General features: G+C 40.3%; 3 protein-coding genes across 4 annotated transcripts in view; 2 read left to right on the forward strand and 1 right to left on the reverse strand.

Annotated features, from left to right (window-relative positions):
- The first annotated feature begins 2,983 nt into the window (after positions 1–2,983).
- LOC110014220 lies at positions 2,984–10,367 on the forward strand. Its single transcript, XM_020701000.2, has one exon. It carries the CDS (start codon positions 3,734–3,736, stop codon positions 9,857–9,859), a length of 6,126 nt encoding a protein of 2,041 aa, XP_020556659.2. The 5' UTR covers positions 2,984–3,733; the 3' UTR covers positions 9,860–10,367.
- Positions 10,368–10,701: 334 nt separating this feature from the next.
- Positions 10,702–13,690, reverse strand: hsdl1 (hydroxysteroid dehydrogenase like 1). The gene is made up of 5 exons (XM_004083883.4): positions 13,240–13,690; positions 12,234–12,682; positions 12,065–12,148; positions 11,210–11,332; positions 10,702–10,790 (listed from the first exon to the last, which is right to left on the reverse strand). Exons 1-5 carry the CDS (start codon positions 13,457–13,459, stop codon positions 10,728–10,730), a joined length of 939 nt encoding a protein of 312 aa, XP_004083931.1. The 5' UTR covers positions 13,460–13,690; the 3' UTR covers positions 10,702–10,727.
- A 231-nt stretch (positions 13,691–13,921) lies between these two features.
- tbc1d32 (TBC1 domain family member 32) overlaps positions 13,922–15,720 on the forward strand; it is a 35,525-nt gene continuing 33,726 nt past the window's right edge. The window contains exons 1-2 of one of the 2 annotated variants that reach the window (XM_011491974.3): positions 13,922–14,187; positions 15,272–15,434. In XM_011491974.3, the coding sequence (XP_011490276.1) occupies positions 15,280–15,434 (155 nt within the window). In that variant the 5' untranslated portion in view covers positions 13,922–14,187; positions 15,272–15,279. The remainder of the gene's footprint in view (positions 14,188–15,271; positions 15,435–15,720) is intronic. The other variant, XM_011491975.3, reaches the window with a different exon arrangement.

Below are 15,720 nucleotides of genomic sequence, written 5' to 3' on the forward strand. Positions count from 1 at the left end.
TCTTTGCTCATCTGCAGGCTTATCTGAAGGCAGTGCCCTGCTTAACCACAACAAGAAACCCTTACTGTCAGTGGCTGCCAGCAAAATCCCAGCTGATGCAGCAACGCTGCTTCTGCTCAAATTTACTGGTTTTTATTGAAACTTAAATATTTCATTAAAACCCAAATTTAGAGGATGAATATCTATGAAACTTCAACAAAGAAATGAACAAATTTCCCTGCAGGAAAGTTGGACTGCTAAAAACAAGTGAAGAACTCCCTTTGTGGGGGAAAAAAATGGAGATGATTACGCTGAGGTTCTGCTAAAGTTTCACAGAGCTCTAAGTTGACCCGACATCAGGTCCTGGTTCAAATCCCAGCTGGGTCCTTTCTGTAGTTTGCATGTACTCCTCAAATGAGTTTATCCACTTTTATAGGTGAATTGGATGCTTCTGGAGAAGAGCAGAGAAGGTCAGGAGGAGCTGCATTGTATCTTAATAAATGACAGAATACAGAGAGAGGAGCTGTGGTTTGGATGAGGAAGTCTGGAGGGCAGAGAAGAATACTGGACATGGATGGGAGCTGGAAGGCAATGGAGAGATGTTCTGTAGTTGTAACAGAGTAGTTGAAGATGGAGGTGGGATTGCTCTTTAACATGTCTTCTACTTGTAGTTTGCGTCCTAGTGACTGGTTGTACCAAGTGTTCATATCACGCTGGACCGCTCCTCATTCTTTTTTTCTGGCCCCTATGACTGTGCTGAGTTGCAGAAAAGTTGCATACCCTGGTCTCCTTGGCTGCCTTAAAGACATCTTTAATAGATGTGGTTTGTGATTAATGCAGATGTCTTTAAACGGTTTTATGGGTCTTTTTTATTGTAAACAGTAATGTACTGCCTACTGTAGACTTTTTATCGTAAATATTGATGTACAAAGATGTCATGGTTTATGTGCAGACCCATGTAACTTATATTGAACTGTCGTTTTTGTATTGTTGCTGCAAACTCGTCAAAATCGTCTTTGTAAATGAGAAATTGCTCTCAATCGACCTACCTGGATAAAGAAAGGTTCAACCAAGGATCAGCTTTGAACTCCTTGTTTCTGTGGTGATGAAAAGACTCACAGATGAGGTTAGAAATGTATCTCTGTGAACCAGAATGTCTGCAGATGACATTAAAATTTGTAGTGAGAGCAGGGAGCAGGTGGAGGAACATCTAGAGAGGTTGAGGTTTGTTCTGGTAAGGACAAGAATGAAAGTCAGCTGCATGAAGTCAGAGTATCTGTGTGTAAATGAGAGGAACTGAAGTGGAACGGTGAGCTTACAGGGACCAGAGAGGGGAAAGCTGGAGGATTTAGGTTCTTGGGATCAATAGTCACAACAGAGAGTGTAGGAAATAGGAAAAGAGGGTAGAGGCGTGTGCAAGCACGCTGGAATGGGTAAGAGAAGGTTTTAGGTGTGATGAAAGAGTGTCGTCAAGAATGAAAGAAAAAGGTTTAGAAGACTGGTGAGAGCAGCCATGTTGTTGGTTTAGAGACTCTGATGCAGAAACAGGAAGCAGAGCTGGAGGAAGCAGAGAGGAAGAAGCAGATGGAAATAGTTCGGATATGTTGGGAGGAGGAACAGTGATAATATTGGTAAAAAGATTTTGAGGTTGGAGCTACCAGGAAAGAGGTCGAGAGGGAGTTAAGCAGTGGTCTGCTACAGGGCCATCCTCCCATTAAGATATGCCTGTAAGGTTTCAGATCCATAGATCCACCTTTTCTTATTGTTGTTCAAGAAATCCATTTTACCAGTTCCTCCAAGATAGCTTTGCAGCCGATCTCCTGAATAAACTCATCCACCCTGAGTAGGAAGACTTGAATTGTTGCAGACAATTCAGAGAAATGAAACGGACATCACACTACTCAAGAATCTCGCTGAGTCGGATTTACTTTTTTAGTAAATGTACAACTTTATTGTCATTAAATTACATCACTTCTCTATGTAAAATGAGGACTTTTAAATTGTAATTTTAAATATATATTCATCTATCAGCCATTGCAGCCCCTGCTTATCTGCATGCCAGCCCTGCCTTTAACCAGCTGAGTTATCCAGCCACCGTATATAAACCATTGTTGGAACATGAGGGGGGAGGGGTCACTCCAGGTCTCATATGCAGTCAATGGTCAAAACAGCCGTTTAAGCTGCATTTGGTATTTACTCAGGCTTCTTTGCATGGGATCTTCAGGAGGTCAAAATGGCCAAAAACAAGGATGGGTACTTGTGGTTCTGCATCTTTCTGGAACAATTGTTTTTCTGCACATCTCTTGCGAGTTTCTCTGTGTAAATGATTTACGTCAATAGTTTGAAGTGGGGAAAAAAGTATTCCAGTGTGGCCTTTACCACATCGATCAGAGTACACTTATCAGGAGAAAGGCTGAGACCAGGAACACACCTGCATGAAACTGACCTCCTCAAGAAGATAACTCCAACTTGTGACAATAAAAAGAAAAGAAAAACAGTCATGTTGGCAAAAAAGGGTTTATTTACTTTTAAATCCAAACTATGAACAACATTTTTACTGCACTATTTGAGCACAGAAGCAAAACAATTCTTCACTCTTTAGAACAGGGAAATCTGCCCAGCAACAGATTATTTTTTAAATTTGAGGAGGAAACTCCTCCCTGAGCTTTGTCTTTGTTTAAACCAGCCAGTCAGATAAAGACAAAACAATCAGTGCAAGAACTCATACGGATTCAGACCTGCTTTGGTAAAACAAGAAAAGAAAGGAAAAAAAATCTCTTTCATCTTTGAAATCCACACAGTTTTTTCCCTAAAAACTCTTCAGTTTTTCACAGCCTTCATGTTCTTTCAAACTACTTTTTGCAGCAAAACATTCACAAAAAGAGGAATGTCACTTCAAAATCTTACAAAATCATCTAGATGGGAACCAAACCTCAATATTATGTTTCATATTATTGCTTTAGTTTTATGTTTTTGTCTAATTTCCTTTACTGCTTCTTTAGCTGCAACGCTAGGTTGTATTTTTTTTTTGTGTTGTTTTTTGTTTAGTTAAATAGGAAAACCAAAGCGGAACCTTTGTGGCGTGATGTGTTGTGCACGGACAATTCTAATGAGAACACAGGAGAGCTGGAAAAGACGTGTGAATCGCAAAGAAAAGAAGTTCAAGTGAAGTTAAGAGCTGTTAAAGTGTTTTGAATATTTGTTGTTCCTTCACGGACATCCCTCCCTCATTATATATGCGGCCAGCGAGGTATGTTTGTTTGTATTATTTATATTTCTGTGAAATGTCTATACAATTTATATGTGTATTTATTTGTTCTGTCAGTTTGATGGTGGAGTTGGCGAAGTTGGTGGAGTTGTTGAAGTTGTGGATAAAGAGCCAATAAATTCATCTGTATGAAGAACCGTGGTCCCGTGTTTCATGAGGGAGCGAAAGTCAAACTCGGAGCCTGCTCATCAGCGTGACGTCACCAGACCGTCCCGCCAGTTCATCAAGACGGGAACTGCAGATAAGCTACAAAAAAAAAACGCTTTTGCACCTGTGTTAGTTCGAGAAGATGTTCACAAGACGGATAAACAAGTGTTTGTTTTGAAGTGTGACAAAGACTGACATTTGACATTTGATAAGTTGATATATATAAGTTTCCTTTTAATTTTGTTATTGAAGTTTCTGGGTTTATGTTTGATTTAGATATGTAAGAAAATTCTGTTATATTGAAGTTAGAATAGGGATAACTACCATTTATAAATCAAAATGTTGAAACCTGATGAAAGGACTGAAAGCAATACAGAACATGCTGCAGAGCCAGAACCAGCAGACGTGGCTACAGAGCAACATGAAGAACCTCGTCGAAGTGAAAGAGCCCGTACATTAACAGAAAGGGGAAAAGTCTTTCAAAGAGAAAGGTTAGAGGGACTCATGCTACGTTTTGACACCATCTACGAACGATGGAAAGCCTTAACTAAGTTGGCTAAAAAATCTGTAATGAGACAGGATCCTAATGACATTCTGCAGGAACACATTAGTTCTGTAGAAAAGGAACTGTTAACACTAAACAGTGTGTATGATGAGTACAGATGTACAGATAGTCCACCTCATGACATGCGTCATAAGTTGGATAAGGCTGTGTCAGTAACCAAGATTGTAATCAAAAATGCACAGTCACAGACACGAGGGGAAAGGGAGGAGATTGTTTGGCCTGATGCTAGTTCAGTGTTCGCATCTTCAAGTTCTAGTGTTTCACTTCCGGTCTCTGACCACTCTAAAAGGACTTTGAGTCACTCTGTAGCATCCGCACTCAGTAGACAAGAAGCAGCAGCAGAGTATGCAGCCACACGGGCTGTGTTGCAGATTATGGCTGAGCAAGAGTGTCGTAGAGAAGAGTTGGAGAAACTTGAGGCTGAGAATAAGTTAATAACAGCAGATCAAGAAACTGCTGCTTACACTCGTCGCCTTGAGAGAGAAAGAGAAGAGACTGAACGTAAAATCATGAAGGAAAAACAAGAAGCTGCTCTTTTAAGGAGACAACAAGAAGAGAATGTTGAGAGAAAGCGTTCTGTGGAGAACTTGAAAAGAGAGGTTGAGCGTTTAGAAGAACTTAAAAGGTTACATGCAGCTAAAGCAAGGCTTAAGGTGTATGATGAAAATGAGTTTCATCCAACACAAGCAGTACCTGCGTGTCCTGAAGTAACTCATCTGGATCAAGGAGTTAGGAAACAGTCTGTGAATCAATACGCTGACACAGCTCCAAGTTCAAAGGGTGACTCTCAGAAAGACACAGTGGAGCTCGTGAAAGTCTTAGCTGAGGCGTTGTCTGCAAACAGGTTACCCATACCAGAACCAACCATTTTCAGTGGGGATGCACTGAAGTTCAGCCATTGGAAATCATCCTTTCAGACATTAATTGAGAGAAAAAACATTCCAGCAGCAGAAAAGATGTTCTTTCTTCAGAAATATGTGGGAGGAGCAGCGAGAGAATCTTTAGAGGGCTTTTTTCTAACTGGATCAGAAGCATCTTATGAGAAGGCATGGAATTTGTTAAATGAAAGATACGGCGAACCATTTGTTATAGCAAAGGCGTTCCGAGATAAGTTGCATGCCTGGCCAAAAATAGCACACAGAGAAAGTTCAGATTTGAGGAAGTTTGTGGATTTTTTGCGCAGTTGTGAGTCAGCGATGGTTGAAAATGAGAATCTTAATGTTCTCAACGATGCAATCGAAAATCAGAAAATGGCAGCAAAACTACCTGATTGGTTGAGCACAGCGTGGAACAGAAAGGCCACAGAGTACCAACTGGAACACAGACGATTTCCAAAGTTCGGCTATTTTGTAACTTTCCTGACGATGGAGGCAAACATTGCTTGTAATCCTATAACATCTTATACTGCTCTACACCAAGATCAGTCGGATAAGAGTAAAATAAAGCCGCAAAACTTTGTATCATCCAAAGGTCAAACCATCGGGACAAAAAGCTTTACAACCAACGTTAGTGAAAGGAAGACAGACACATGTGGCTTTTGTAAAAAAGTAGGTCACTTATTACACAACTGTCGGAACTTAATCAGAAAGCCAATTGCTGAGCGTGTCAAATTCATACAAAGTGAGAAACTTTGTTTTGGGTGTTTAAATCCTGGTCATTATTCCAAATACTGCAAGAGTCGGATGACATGCAGTTTTTGTTCAAAGCGCCACCCATCGTGTCTACACGAAGAGCGCCCAAAACAAGAACAGCAGCTTCCTAGTGAGCAAGCTAAAGAAACTGTAGAGGTTAAGGAAAAAAGGTCACTTTTTACAGTGCAACCACAAGAAACAGATGTTTTCAAGGAGACTACATCTAACAGAGTTGTAAATGAGAAAAGTAGCACACAAACCTCAACAATAGTACCGGTCTATGTTTCAACACAAAGTGATCCGACAAAGGAAGTTCTTACTTATGCTTTGCTAGATTCACAAAGTGATTCTTCATTCATTTTGGACGAAGTAGTTGCTGGGTTAGATGTAAACTCAGAAAGGGTTAAATTAAAGTTATCTACAATGTCATCAAGGGCAACCATCGTGCCATGTGAAAGAATTCAAGGTCTACAAATCAGAGGACTGTCTTGTTCTAAAAGAATCACAGTGCCAGTAGTGTATACCCGGGAGTTCATCCCAGCTAATCATAAACATATCCCAACACCAGAAACTGCCAAGGCATGGCCTCATTTGGAGCATCTTGCTGAATATATCTCACCACAAAGGGAATGTGACATTGGTCTCTTAATTGGGTATAATTGCCCTCAGGCTCTTTTACCCAGAGAAGTTGTGTGTGGAGAAGAAAGCCAACCTTATGCACAAAAAACTGATTTAGGTTGGAGCATAGTGAGTTATGGTGATCCCTCGGAAATCAGAAGTGATGCAATAGGTGTAAGTCACCGCATTGTTGTAAAGCAAGTGATACCTGAAACCAAAACAACAGTGAAACTTAAACGTGAAGTACACTACGTGTGTAGGACTCAGATTAAGGAGATTGCCACTCCTGACGAAGTGCTTAAAATGCTGGAGTCAGATTTCAGTGAAAGAGTTGAAGAAGCAGCCTTTTCCCAGGAAGATCTTGATTTCTTAAGCAAATTAAGAAATGGAATCAAGCATAAATCGGACGGACATTTTGAGATGCCATTGCCTTTCAAACAAGACAGACCAAATTTACCAAACAATATGCAATATGTTGCTCAGCGTCTTATGAGTCTGAAGCGAAGACTCCTGAGAGATGAAACATATTATGCAGATTATGTGTCCTTTATGGATGACATTGTTGCTAAAGGTGATGCTGAAAGGGTTCCAGCCGAAGAACTGGATAATCATCCTGCCTGGTATATTCCACATCATGGAGTATATCACCCTCACAAGCCTGGGAAGATAAGAGTTGTCTTTGATTGCTCTGCAAGATACCAGGATAAAGCGCTGAATGATTATTTACTTACTGGTCCCGAGCTCACAAACACGTTAGTTGGAGTTTTATGCAGATTCCGCAAGGGCCCAGTTGCAGTAATGTGTGATGTGGAACGTATGTTTCATCAGTTCCACGTAAAGCCTGAAGATCGAGACTATTTGAGATTCTTGTGGTGGGAGAGCAGTGATCTAAATTCTCCACCATCTGTCTTCAGAATGAAAGTTCATCTGTTTGGCGCAGCATCGTCACCAGGCTGTGCAAATTTTGGCCTTAAACACTTGGCCAGTGAAAGTGAAGGCAAGTTCAATAGCAGCACAGTTCAATTTATCCAGAGAAATTTCTATGTGGATGATGGACTTGTGAGTGTAGCATCTGAAGTTGCAGCAGTAGAACTTGTCAGGGAAGCAAGAGAATTGTGCAGTGGTGGCAAGCTCAGATTGTACAAGTTCATTTCCAACAGTGAGGAGGTGTTGAAATCAATACCAAAGGAGGACTGTGCTGACAGTGTGAAGGATTTGGATTTAGCCTCGAGACATCCCATAGTTGAGAGAGCTCTTGGGGTTCAGTGGTGTGTATCCTCTGATAACTTTCAGTTTAGGGTGACAATCAAAGAGCATCCTTTGACCAGAAGAGGGGTGCTGTCAACAGTAGCCTCCATTTATGATCCTTTAGGCTTTGTTGCACCTTTCGTCCTACGAGGGAAACAGATATTGCAACAGTTGTGTCAAGATAAAGTAGGGTGGGATCATCCAATGCCAGAAGAGCTCAAATCCCAGTGGGAATTTTGGCTCCGTGATCTTCAAAAACTGGTGAACATAAAGACCAGAAGATGTTTTATTCCTGAAAACTTCACAGACGTTCAGCAATATGAGTTACACCACTTCTCAGATGCCAGCGTAACAGGTTATGGCATTTGCACGTACCTCAGAGTAGTTGATAACTGTGGTAAGGTACATTGCTCACTTGTTCTTGGAAAGGCTCGCGTTACCCCAACTAAAGTAACTACAGTGCCACGGCTTGAGTTATCTGCTGCTGTGGTTGCAGCAAAGACCAGCTTCATGCTGAGGAAGGAACTTGAAATCAATGATCTCAAGGAGCATTTTTGGACTGACTCGAGGATTGTTCTTGGATACATCAATAATGATGCCAAACGGTTTCATGTTTTTGTGGCCAACAGAGTTCAAAAAATCAAATCAACATCAGAACCTGAACAATGGCGGTTTGTCCAGTCAAAGGATAATCCTGCTGACCATGCGTCAAGAGGCTTGACTGCAGATCAGCTTACTGCATCAAACTGGTTCAGAGGCCCAGACTTTCTGTGGGAAAGAAATCTTCCTGTTCCAGATGCTAAGGTGGGAGAAATAGATGACAGTGATCCAGAGCTTCGGAAGGTACAGGTGCTAAATGTAAAAGCTGAAGAGCAAAGAACATTGTTAGATCGCCTGACAAAGTTTTCCGACTGGAAAAGAGCTGTAAAGGCAATTGCTTGTCTCAAAAAATTTGCTAATCAGATCAACGGTGCTAAACCTAAACCTAAAGTGTATGAAGCTTCCAGCATTGAGGAACGGAAAGAAGCAGAAACATTTATATTCAGATTGGCCCAAGAAGAAGCGTTTAACAGAGAAATAAACAGCATAAAAAGGTGTAATGAGATAAAACCAAAGGACAAAGCCAGTCAGCTTTACAAACTTAGTCCATTCTTAGATGAACATGGTGTTCTCAGAGTTGGTGGACGTTTGACAAGATCATGTCTTCATCCTCACATCAAGCATCCAGTCATTTTGCCAAAGGCAAGTCATGTTTCGTCCTTACTGATCAAACATTATCATGAGAAGGTGCATCATCAAGGAAGGGGAATCACTCACAATGAGTTACGGTCCAACGGAATATGGATCATAGGGTGTAGCAGAGTAGTGTCCTCTCATATTTACAAATGCATCGTCTGCAGAAAGTATAGAAGAAACACACAAGACCCAAAAATGTCAGATTTACCTGAGGATAGGATGGAAATGTCCCCACCTTTCACTTATTGTGGGATGGACTGTTTTGGACCATTTTATGTAAGAGATGCCAGGAAAGAACTGAAAAAATACGGACTTCTCTTTACATGTATGTCTTCCAGAGCAGTACATATTGAGTTGTTAGATGATCTCACTACTGATGCTTTCATTAATGCTTTGCGTGCGTTCATTGCAATCAGAGGAAAGGTCAGACAGTTGCGGTGTGATCAGGGCACTAATTTCGTCGGTGCAAACAAAGAGTTTATGAATGCAATGAAAGGGTTGAATGAGGAACAGTTGAAAGAACATGGATGTGAATTCATCATGAATGTCCCATCAGCTAGCCATATGGGTGGTGTTTGGGAAAGGCAAATAAGAACCATTCGAAGTGTTCTGACCGCAATTTTGGATCAGTCTTCTAAAAGACTCGACAGTTCATCATTACGTACCTTTTTGTATGAAGTGATGGCTATTATCAATAGCAGACCTCTGTCAACAGACCACTTAAATGATCCAAGCTTTGAGCCCTTGACTCCAAATCATATACTTATGATGAAATCCAGTATAATATCGCCACCTCCTGGAGACTTTGTGAGTCAAGATTTGTACTTGCGTAAAAGATGGCGACAAGTGCAATATTTGGCCAATGTGTTTTGGACAAGATGGAAGAAAGAGTACCTTCTAAATCTTCAACAAAGACAGACATGGCAGAAGGATAAAAGAGACACTAAGGTCAATGACATAGTTATCCTTCAGGAAGATAACTCTCCACGCTGTAGATGGAAACTAGCCAAAGTAACAGAGGTGTACCCAAGTGCCGATGGTAGAGTTAGGAAGGTAAAACTGTTGCTTAGCAATTCTACCTTAGATGATACAGGCAAACGCTCTGCTAAACCTGTTTATTTAGACCGACCTGTGCAAAAGACAGTTTTACTGCTTGAAGCACAGTAATTGTAACATGGTTGACGCGTGATTGTTCATATACTGTAAGTGATTGTAAAGACTGCAGATAAGTCATGTAAATGAAATCACTAATTTGTGATTTGGTGGGAGTTTAGCTGCAACGCTAGGTTGTATTTTTTTTTGTGTTGTTTTTTGTTTAGTTAAATAGGAAAACCAAAGCGGAACCTTTGTGGCGTGATGTGTTGTGCACGGACAATTCTAATGAGAACACAGGAGAGCTGGAAAAGACGTGTGAATCGCAAAGAAAAGAAGTTCAAGTGAAGTTAAGAGCTGTTAAAGTGTTTTGAATATTTGTTGTTCCTTCACGGACATCCCTCCCTCATTATATATGCGGCCAGCGAGGTATGTTTGTTTGTATTATTTATATTTCTGTGAAATGTCTATACAATTTATATGTGTATTTATTTGTTCTGTCAGTTTGATGGTGGAGTTGGCGAAGTTGGTGGAGTTGTTGAAGTTGTGGATAAAGAGCCAATAAATTCATCTGTATGAAGAACCGTGGTCCCGTGTTTCATGAGGGAGCGAAAGCTTCTGCTTTTCATTATTTTGCATAGATTTTTTCCCTAAATTTGCTGCTTTTTTCCTAAAAACAAACTGTGACAGAGTCTGAAGTACTAATGCAAAATCGGTTGCAGTTATTTTTACAAGTTTATAGTCTCAGCCTTTCCTTCAGGAAGGAAACATCAACATTAAATAAAAAAATAAATAAAAAATCACATGTTTAAAGAAATGCAGGTGTGGTTTGTGAAACTGTTCTTTTCCTTTTCCTGCAGCAAACTAAAAAATTAACAATTTCATCAAAAAAACAGCAGAAACCACAAACAATGCCATTTTTTTTTTTTTTTTAGTTCTCGGCTTAGATGAGCGTTCGATATCCAAGAATCCACAGCCACTCCGGGACGCACTTCATCAGCCCATACTGTGATGAAGGAGAGAAGAAAGAGGAAGCAGGTTTAGGTTTCAGATAGAACTTCCTGAATAAGAACTACAAAAAAGAAACCTAAAACTTCCTGTTAAGATCCTAAAGTTCCACTCCGATCATCTTTTGATCCAGTTTCAAAGGGTTCCCAGTGGTCTTTTTCAAATCAAATCAAATCAAATCAATTTAATTTGTACAACACTTTTCCAACTAATGTTACTTAAAGTGCCTTACACAAAAACAGAATCCAATTTTAAAAACAAATAGCAAGACAGTACACATAAATAAATAAATGAAGAGAATTGAATAGTATAAAAATAAAACCCATGCAATGCCACCCCATCATCAGAAAAATGCTGCAAGAAAAAAAACTAAAACACCCATTTTCACTCGAGTGGCGCTTGAATGTCGGTGCTGACCTGAAGCGTGTGCGGCCAGTAGCCGGTGGTTCTGTTTGAGATGCCCAGAGTGGAGACGGCGTGGCGAGCGTAGACCTCAGGCCTCGGCGCAAACCAACTCTCTCTATGAGCGCTTGAAGCAATCTAAACAAAGAAAACGAAACGAGGAGAATTTGTGTCACACATTCAGCTCCATTCAGCTTCTTTTAGGGCAGTTTTCAACAATCATAGGTCTGTATGAAAGCAGAGCCTGAATGAAGCCCAGCAGCAGTGAAGCCAGTGGAGAGATGCATGTGTGTGGTCACATGACCCCCCGGTTTGCATGGAAAGAATTTAAAGCATCTGTTTCAGTTTAGTCCAAAGCACCAAGTCCACTGGTGCTGTGTTTAGAAATCATTTTTAACCTTTAAATCAAACCTTTCTGTTTGATTTCACTTTATGTCTTTTAGTGGAACCCTTAGTTTGTAGCAGCTTCACCATTCTTGCATCCATTGAACTTGTGAGTTTTTGGAGAGACTCTGCTTGAATTTCTCTGCAGGACGTCTGAATAGCCTCAAATCTCTTCCTAGTACGACAGTCACACTTAAGTTTTCGTTAAATATCACAGGTTTTCATGCCTTGCCTAAGACATTTAAGTGTTTCACACTTTTCAGCAGCAGAGAAATCCTTTTTCTGCTTGATAATGTGGAACCTCCTTGTTTAGTAGGTTTTGCTTTAATTGAACTTACCTGGCAAACTAATATCATCCATGACTTATAATGAGAAGAACAAAGAATTCTACTATTTTTACACTTAAATACAATTTGCATAATAATTTGGACCGTACTGTATAACGTCATTCAACACTTTCTACAGGATCTGAACACTGACTCTTACCTGTAAAGGGATCAGGCTTTGAATGAAGACCCCTCTGGTACCGTACTCCAAGTGAAGCGCTCTAGAGAAACTGTCCAAGTATCCCTGAAACATCCAAAAAGGAAAACGTTAAGCGGGCTCCGGCCACACAGATGCTTCAGAGACTCCTCCCTGCAGATTCTGCTCTTACGCTGACTGCGCTGAGCGTGGCGGGTCGGCGCCACGGTCTGCAGCTGGCGCCCGACGATATGTTGACCAGGGCTCCTCTGCTGCGCTGCAACATCCCCGGCAGAACCAAACGGGTCATCAGAGTCGCAGCACCGACGTTCCTATTGACCTGAGCCAGCAAGAACTGATCCGACATTTCCATCAGACTCAGAGGAGAAGCCAGCGACTCATCGACACAGTTCACCAAGAAGCCGACATCTTTATCCCTCAGTGAGTCCTGGATGGGCTTGATTACAGTCGCTTGGCCCAGAGAAAAGTCAGCCACTATGACGGTGGTTTCTACTCCAAAACTTTGTGAAATTGATGCTGCTGAATCTCGAACTGAGGCGGCGTCTGGCGCTATGAAGACCACATTGATGCCGTGCTTGGCCAGCTCTTCTGCATATGCTTTGGCTACAGGCTCAGATGCATCTGAGAGGAAAGAAGATACCTTCATTATTTCAGGAAAGCCATTCATTTTAACCACAGATGAGATTTTTATTATGAAACAATGCGTGGCGATCATTTCACACCTTGTTTGTTTTAAACATTTATTTTATTTTTACTGGACAATATCATGGTAACAATATCTTTTTATCAGTTGCCAGCATAAAGATTTCAGACAGAAAGTGAATCTCAGGCTGAAATTAACAATAAACACATAAATACAATGCTAAACACAACAAACCAGTTGTTTGTACGGCATCGTGGGAATACAACAACATTCATTTAACAAATAAATAAATTTTAACTTAAAATGTTAGAAGAAACTCAGTATTGTGTTTGTTATAAAAGAAGATCAAAGGGTTTTAGGGTAAATTAACACATTTAGAATTCAGCAAAAATCCTAAATCACACACAATCCTATTGTTTCCAACAATGTCTGGATATATTTATATTTAGATTCCATAAATCATAGACCTGATGTGTGACGACTGTTAGTCAGTATGAAGCTGTTTCCTTTTCTTTCTGCTGAAGGCGGTTCTCACCAGTAATGACAGCCCAGTCTCCAAATCTCTGAGCCAGCCGCTTATTGGGGATGATCCTTGGCAGAAAATGAACCCTGACCAGCGAACAGCAATCACTCAGCAGGACGACGGCTCGGCTAGCGGAGTACAGGGCCCCAACCAGGGCCAGGGTCTCCACGTACCCGCCGCAAGAGCGAGAAATTTCTCTGTACAAAAGCTGGAAGCTGTCAACCGCTGCCATGCTGCTCCACTACTACTAGTCTGATGCTAGTTAGTTGGCTAGTTTAGAATCATCCCCAAAACAAAACGCTGGGATTAAACGCCAACCAGCAGTTTGATTTTGAGGAAAAAGTGTCTAAAAAGTTATTATTATACTGGGGGGAAAAAACTTATTTCATAGCTTCTGGAGAATAAGGGACGCGTTTCGTCCACTTTCAGTGAAGAAACAAAACATTTATCACGTGATGAGACACTTCCGGTTGCTGCTTTCAAAAGCCAACAGAAATGTCTTTTTACAACGTTTTAACTATACCAAAATATAAGACAAACGTTTTTATTTGGTAATAAAATATTAAATATTTTAAATTATATACTATCCCTTTCTAAAAGTATTTTTAACCATCCTCTAAGCTCAATTATAGATCTATAATCGATAGTTTCTAATTTCCGATGGTACCTCAGTGCACCATGAGATACCCACAATGCACCGAGCTCTGACGTTTACATACTCGAGACAAAAATGGATTTTGCAAGCGCTTTAAAATTTCCTGTAAAGCGGCGGCCACTGCAGAATGAATGTGACATTGTATTCATAAATACTACGTTTTTTTTTAGCATGAATTTGGCTCTTTTTTATTGCTAAGTCTGATTCGCTCTTTCTGCTAGCTAGCCTAGAAGAATTGGTTCACCAACAAGAGCAAAAATACTATCAGATATATGCATAAATAATATAGAGTGCATCTTAACAGAGTAAGTCACGCCGTTAAAATGTCATTTTATTGTCTTGTGTACACAGCCTGCTTTAGTCTCTTCGGGTCTGTCGGAAGAGACTTTTAGTTATTGCCCGTCTTCTGGTATTATCATCTAGTATTCAACTTAATTTGTTTATTGGTTTTGGTGTATTGGCTGATTGCCCATTTTTGCTTTTTAAAACAGTTTTATGATCACTTTAATACAACATGTCATTTTACCCTTAAAGTACCTCAACATCTGTAGGTGGTGCGATATTAACTACTTTTCTATTCTTCTAATATTATTAAGATTTTTTGTTTGTGCTTTTTTAAAAGATCTAATTGTATGGCTAATTGGCTAGAATTTAGTTTTGAAGAGAATTTAAAAATAAACAAAACATTGGAGATGATGTTAAGTATCTTTACTTTGTGTGAATGAAACACAAAACAAATTTAAAGTCCCACTCCAATCACCTTTTGATCTATTTTCAAAGTGTTCCCAGTTGTCTTTTAATGACAATTATGCAGTTTTCAGGCAAAATCTGTGTCGTTTTCTAGGACATAGTTTCTGCAGAGCGGCAGGAGTTCATTAGAAATTCACCTCTGAGTTGGGGACGGGACCTTTGGGATGAGTAAGCCTGTCCTGACTTCCCATCATCCCTTGTTTTACACTCCTCCCATTTAGCTTACAGCCCCATCCACCTCCAAAGTAACATTATCAGTGCAAGAAAATAACGGCAGCAATATTGGAAATATCCAGTTTTACAGTTTTGAGTCAGATTCTATCTGAGACGAGGAAAACGAAGGCATTCCTGGATCTATTTGACAACAAGTAGATGCATCGGAATGGAGTGGAGCAGGAAGCTGGTGGCCCACTGACTGTAGCAACTGCATCACAGCTACAAGCTTTTTCACAGGGCCTTTTTTCATCTGCTTCTGATTCACAACAATTTTCACAAATGCAAATATAAGTTTAATTTTTGTCTATATGTTTCCCCCATCATCAGAAAAATGCTACAAGAACACGTGAAAAACACCATTTTCATTGGAGCGGGTCCTTAATAATCCTTTTTTTTGGTCTCATTTTCTGATCTACTCCTCAGCAACAAATATGTCTCAGCTGCTGGTGAAAGATGAGGTGGAGTTGCAGTCCCTCATCAAACAGTTTCTAAAAAGTATCAGTGAGAAAATAACCGGGGCAACTTCAGGTGAAGCTGCTCAAGAGATCCTCCTCCACCTGGAGGAGACTGACAAGAACTTCTATAGGTGAGGTCACCCACAAACACATGTGGTCCTCAACAGTTTTTCTCAGTCGCTTTAGTACAATTCTCAGATCAGAATTGAAGTTTGCAAATACCTGTGTGCATTTCTCAAAACAATTTGTACAAACAGCCAAACACTATGGATTTCTTGCAAAAGCCTGTAACTTGCTCAAAATCTTTAGTTCATCTCTCAAAACTAAGTCTTTATGTCATTGAACATGTCAGGGCCATCAGAATGTCAAGTCCTTGTGTCATTGTCTACGAACAAGACAGTCAAATTACTTAGTCAT

The sequence above is a fragment of the Oryzias latipes genome, chromosome 24, assembly GCF_002234675.1.
Source record: "Oryzias latipes chromosome 24, ASM223467v1".
Classification (NCBI taxonomy): Eukaryota; Metazoa; Chordata; class Actinopteri; order Beloniformes; family Adrianichthyidae; genus Oryzias; species Oryzias latipes.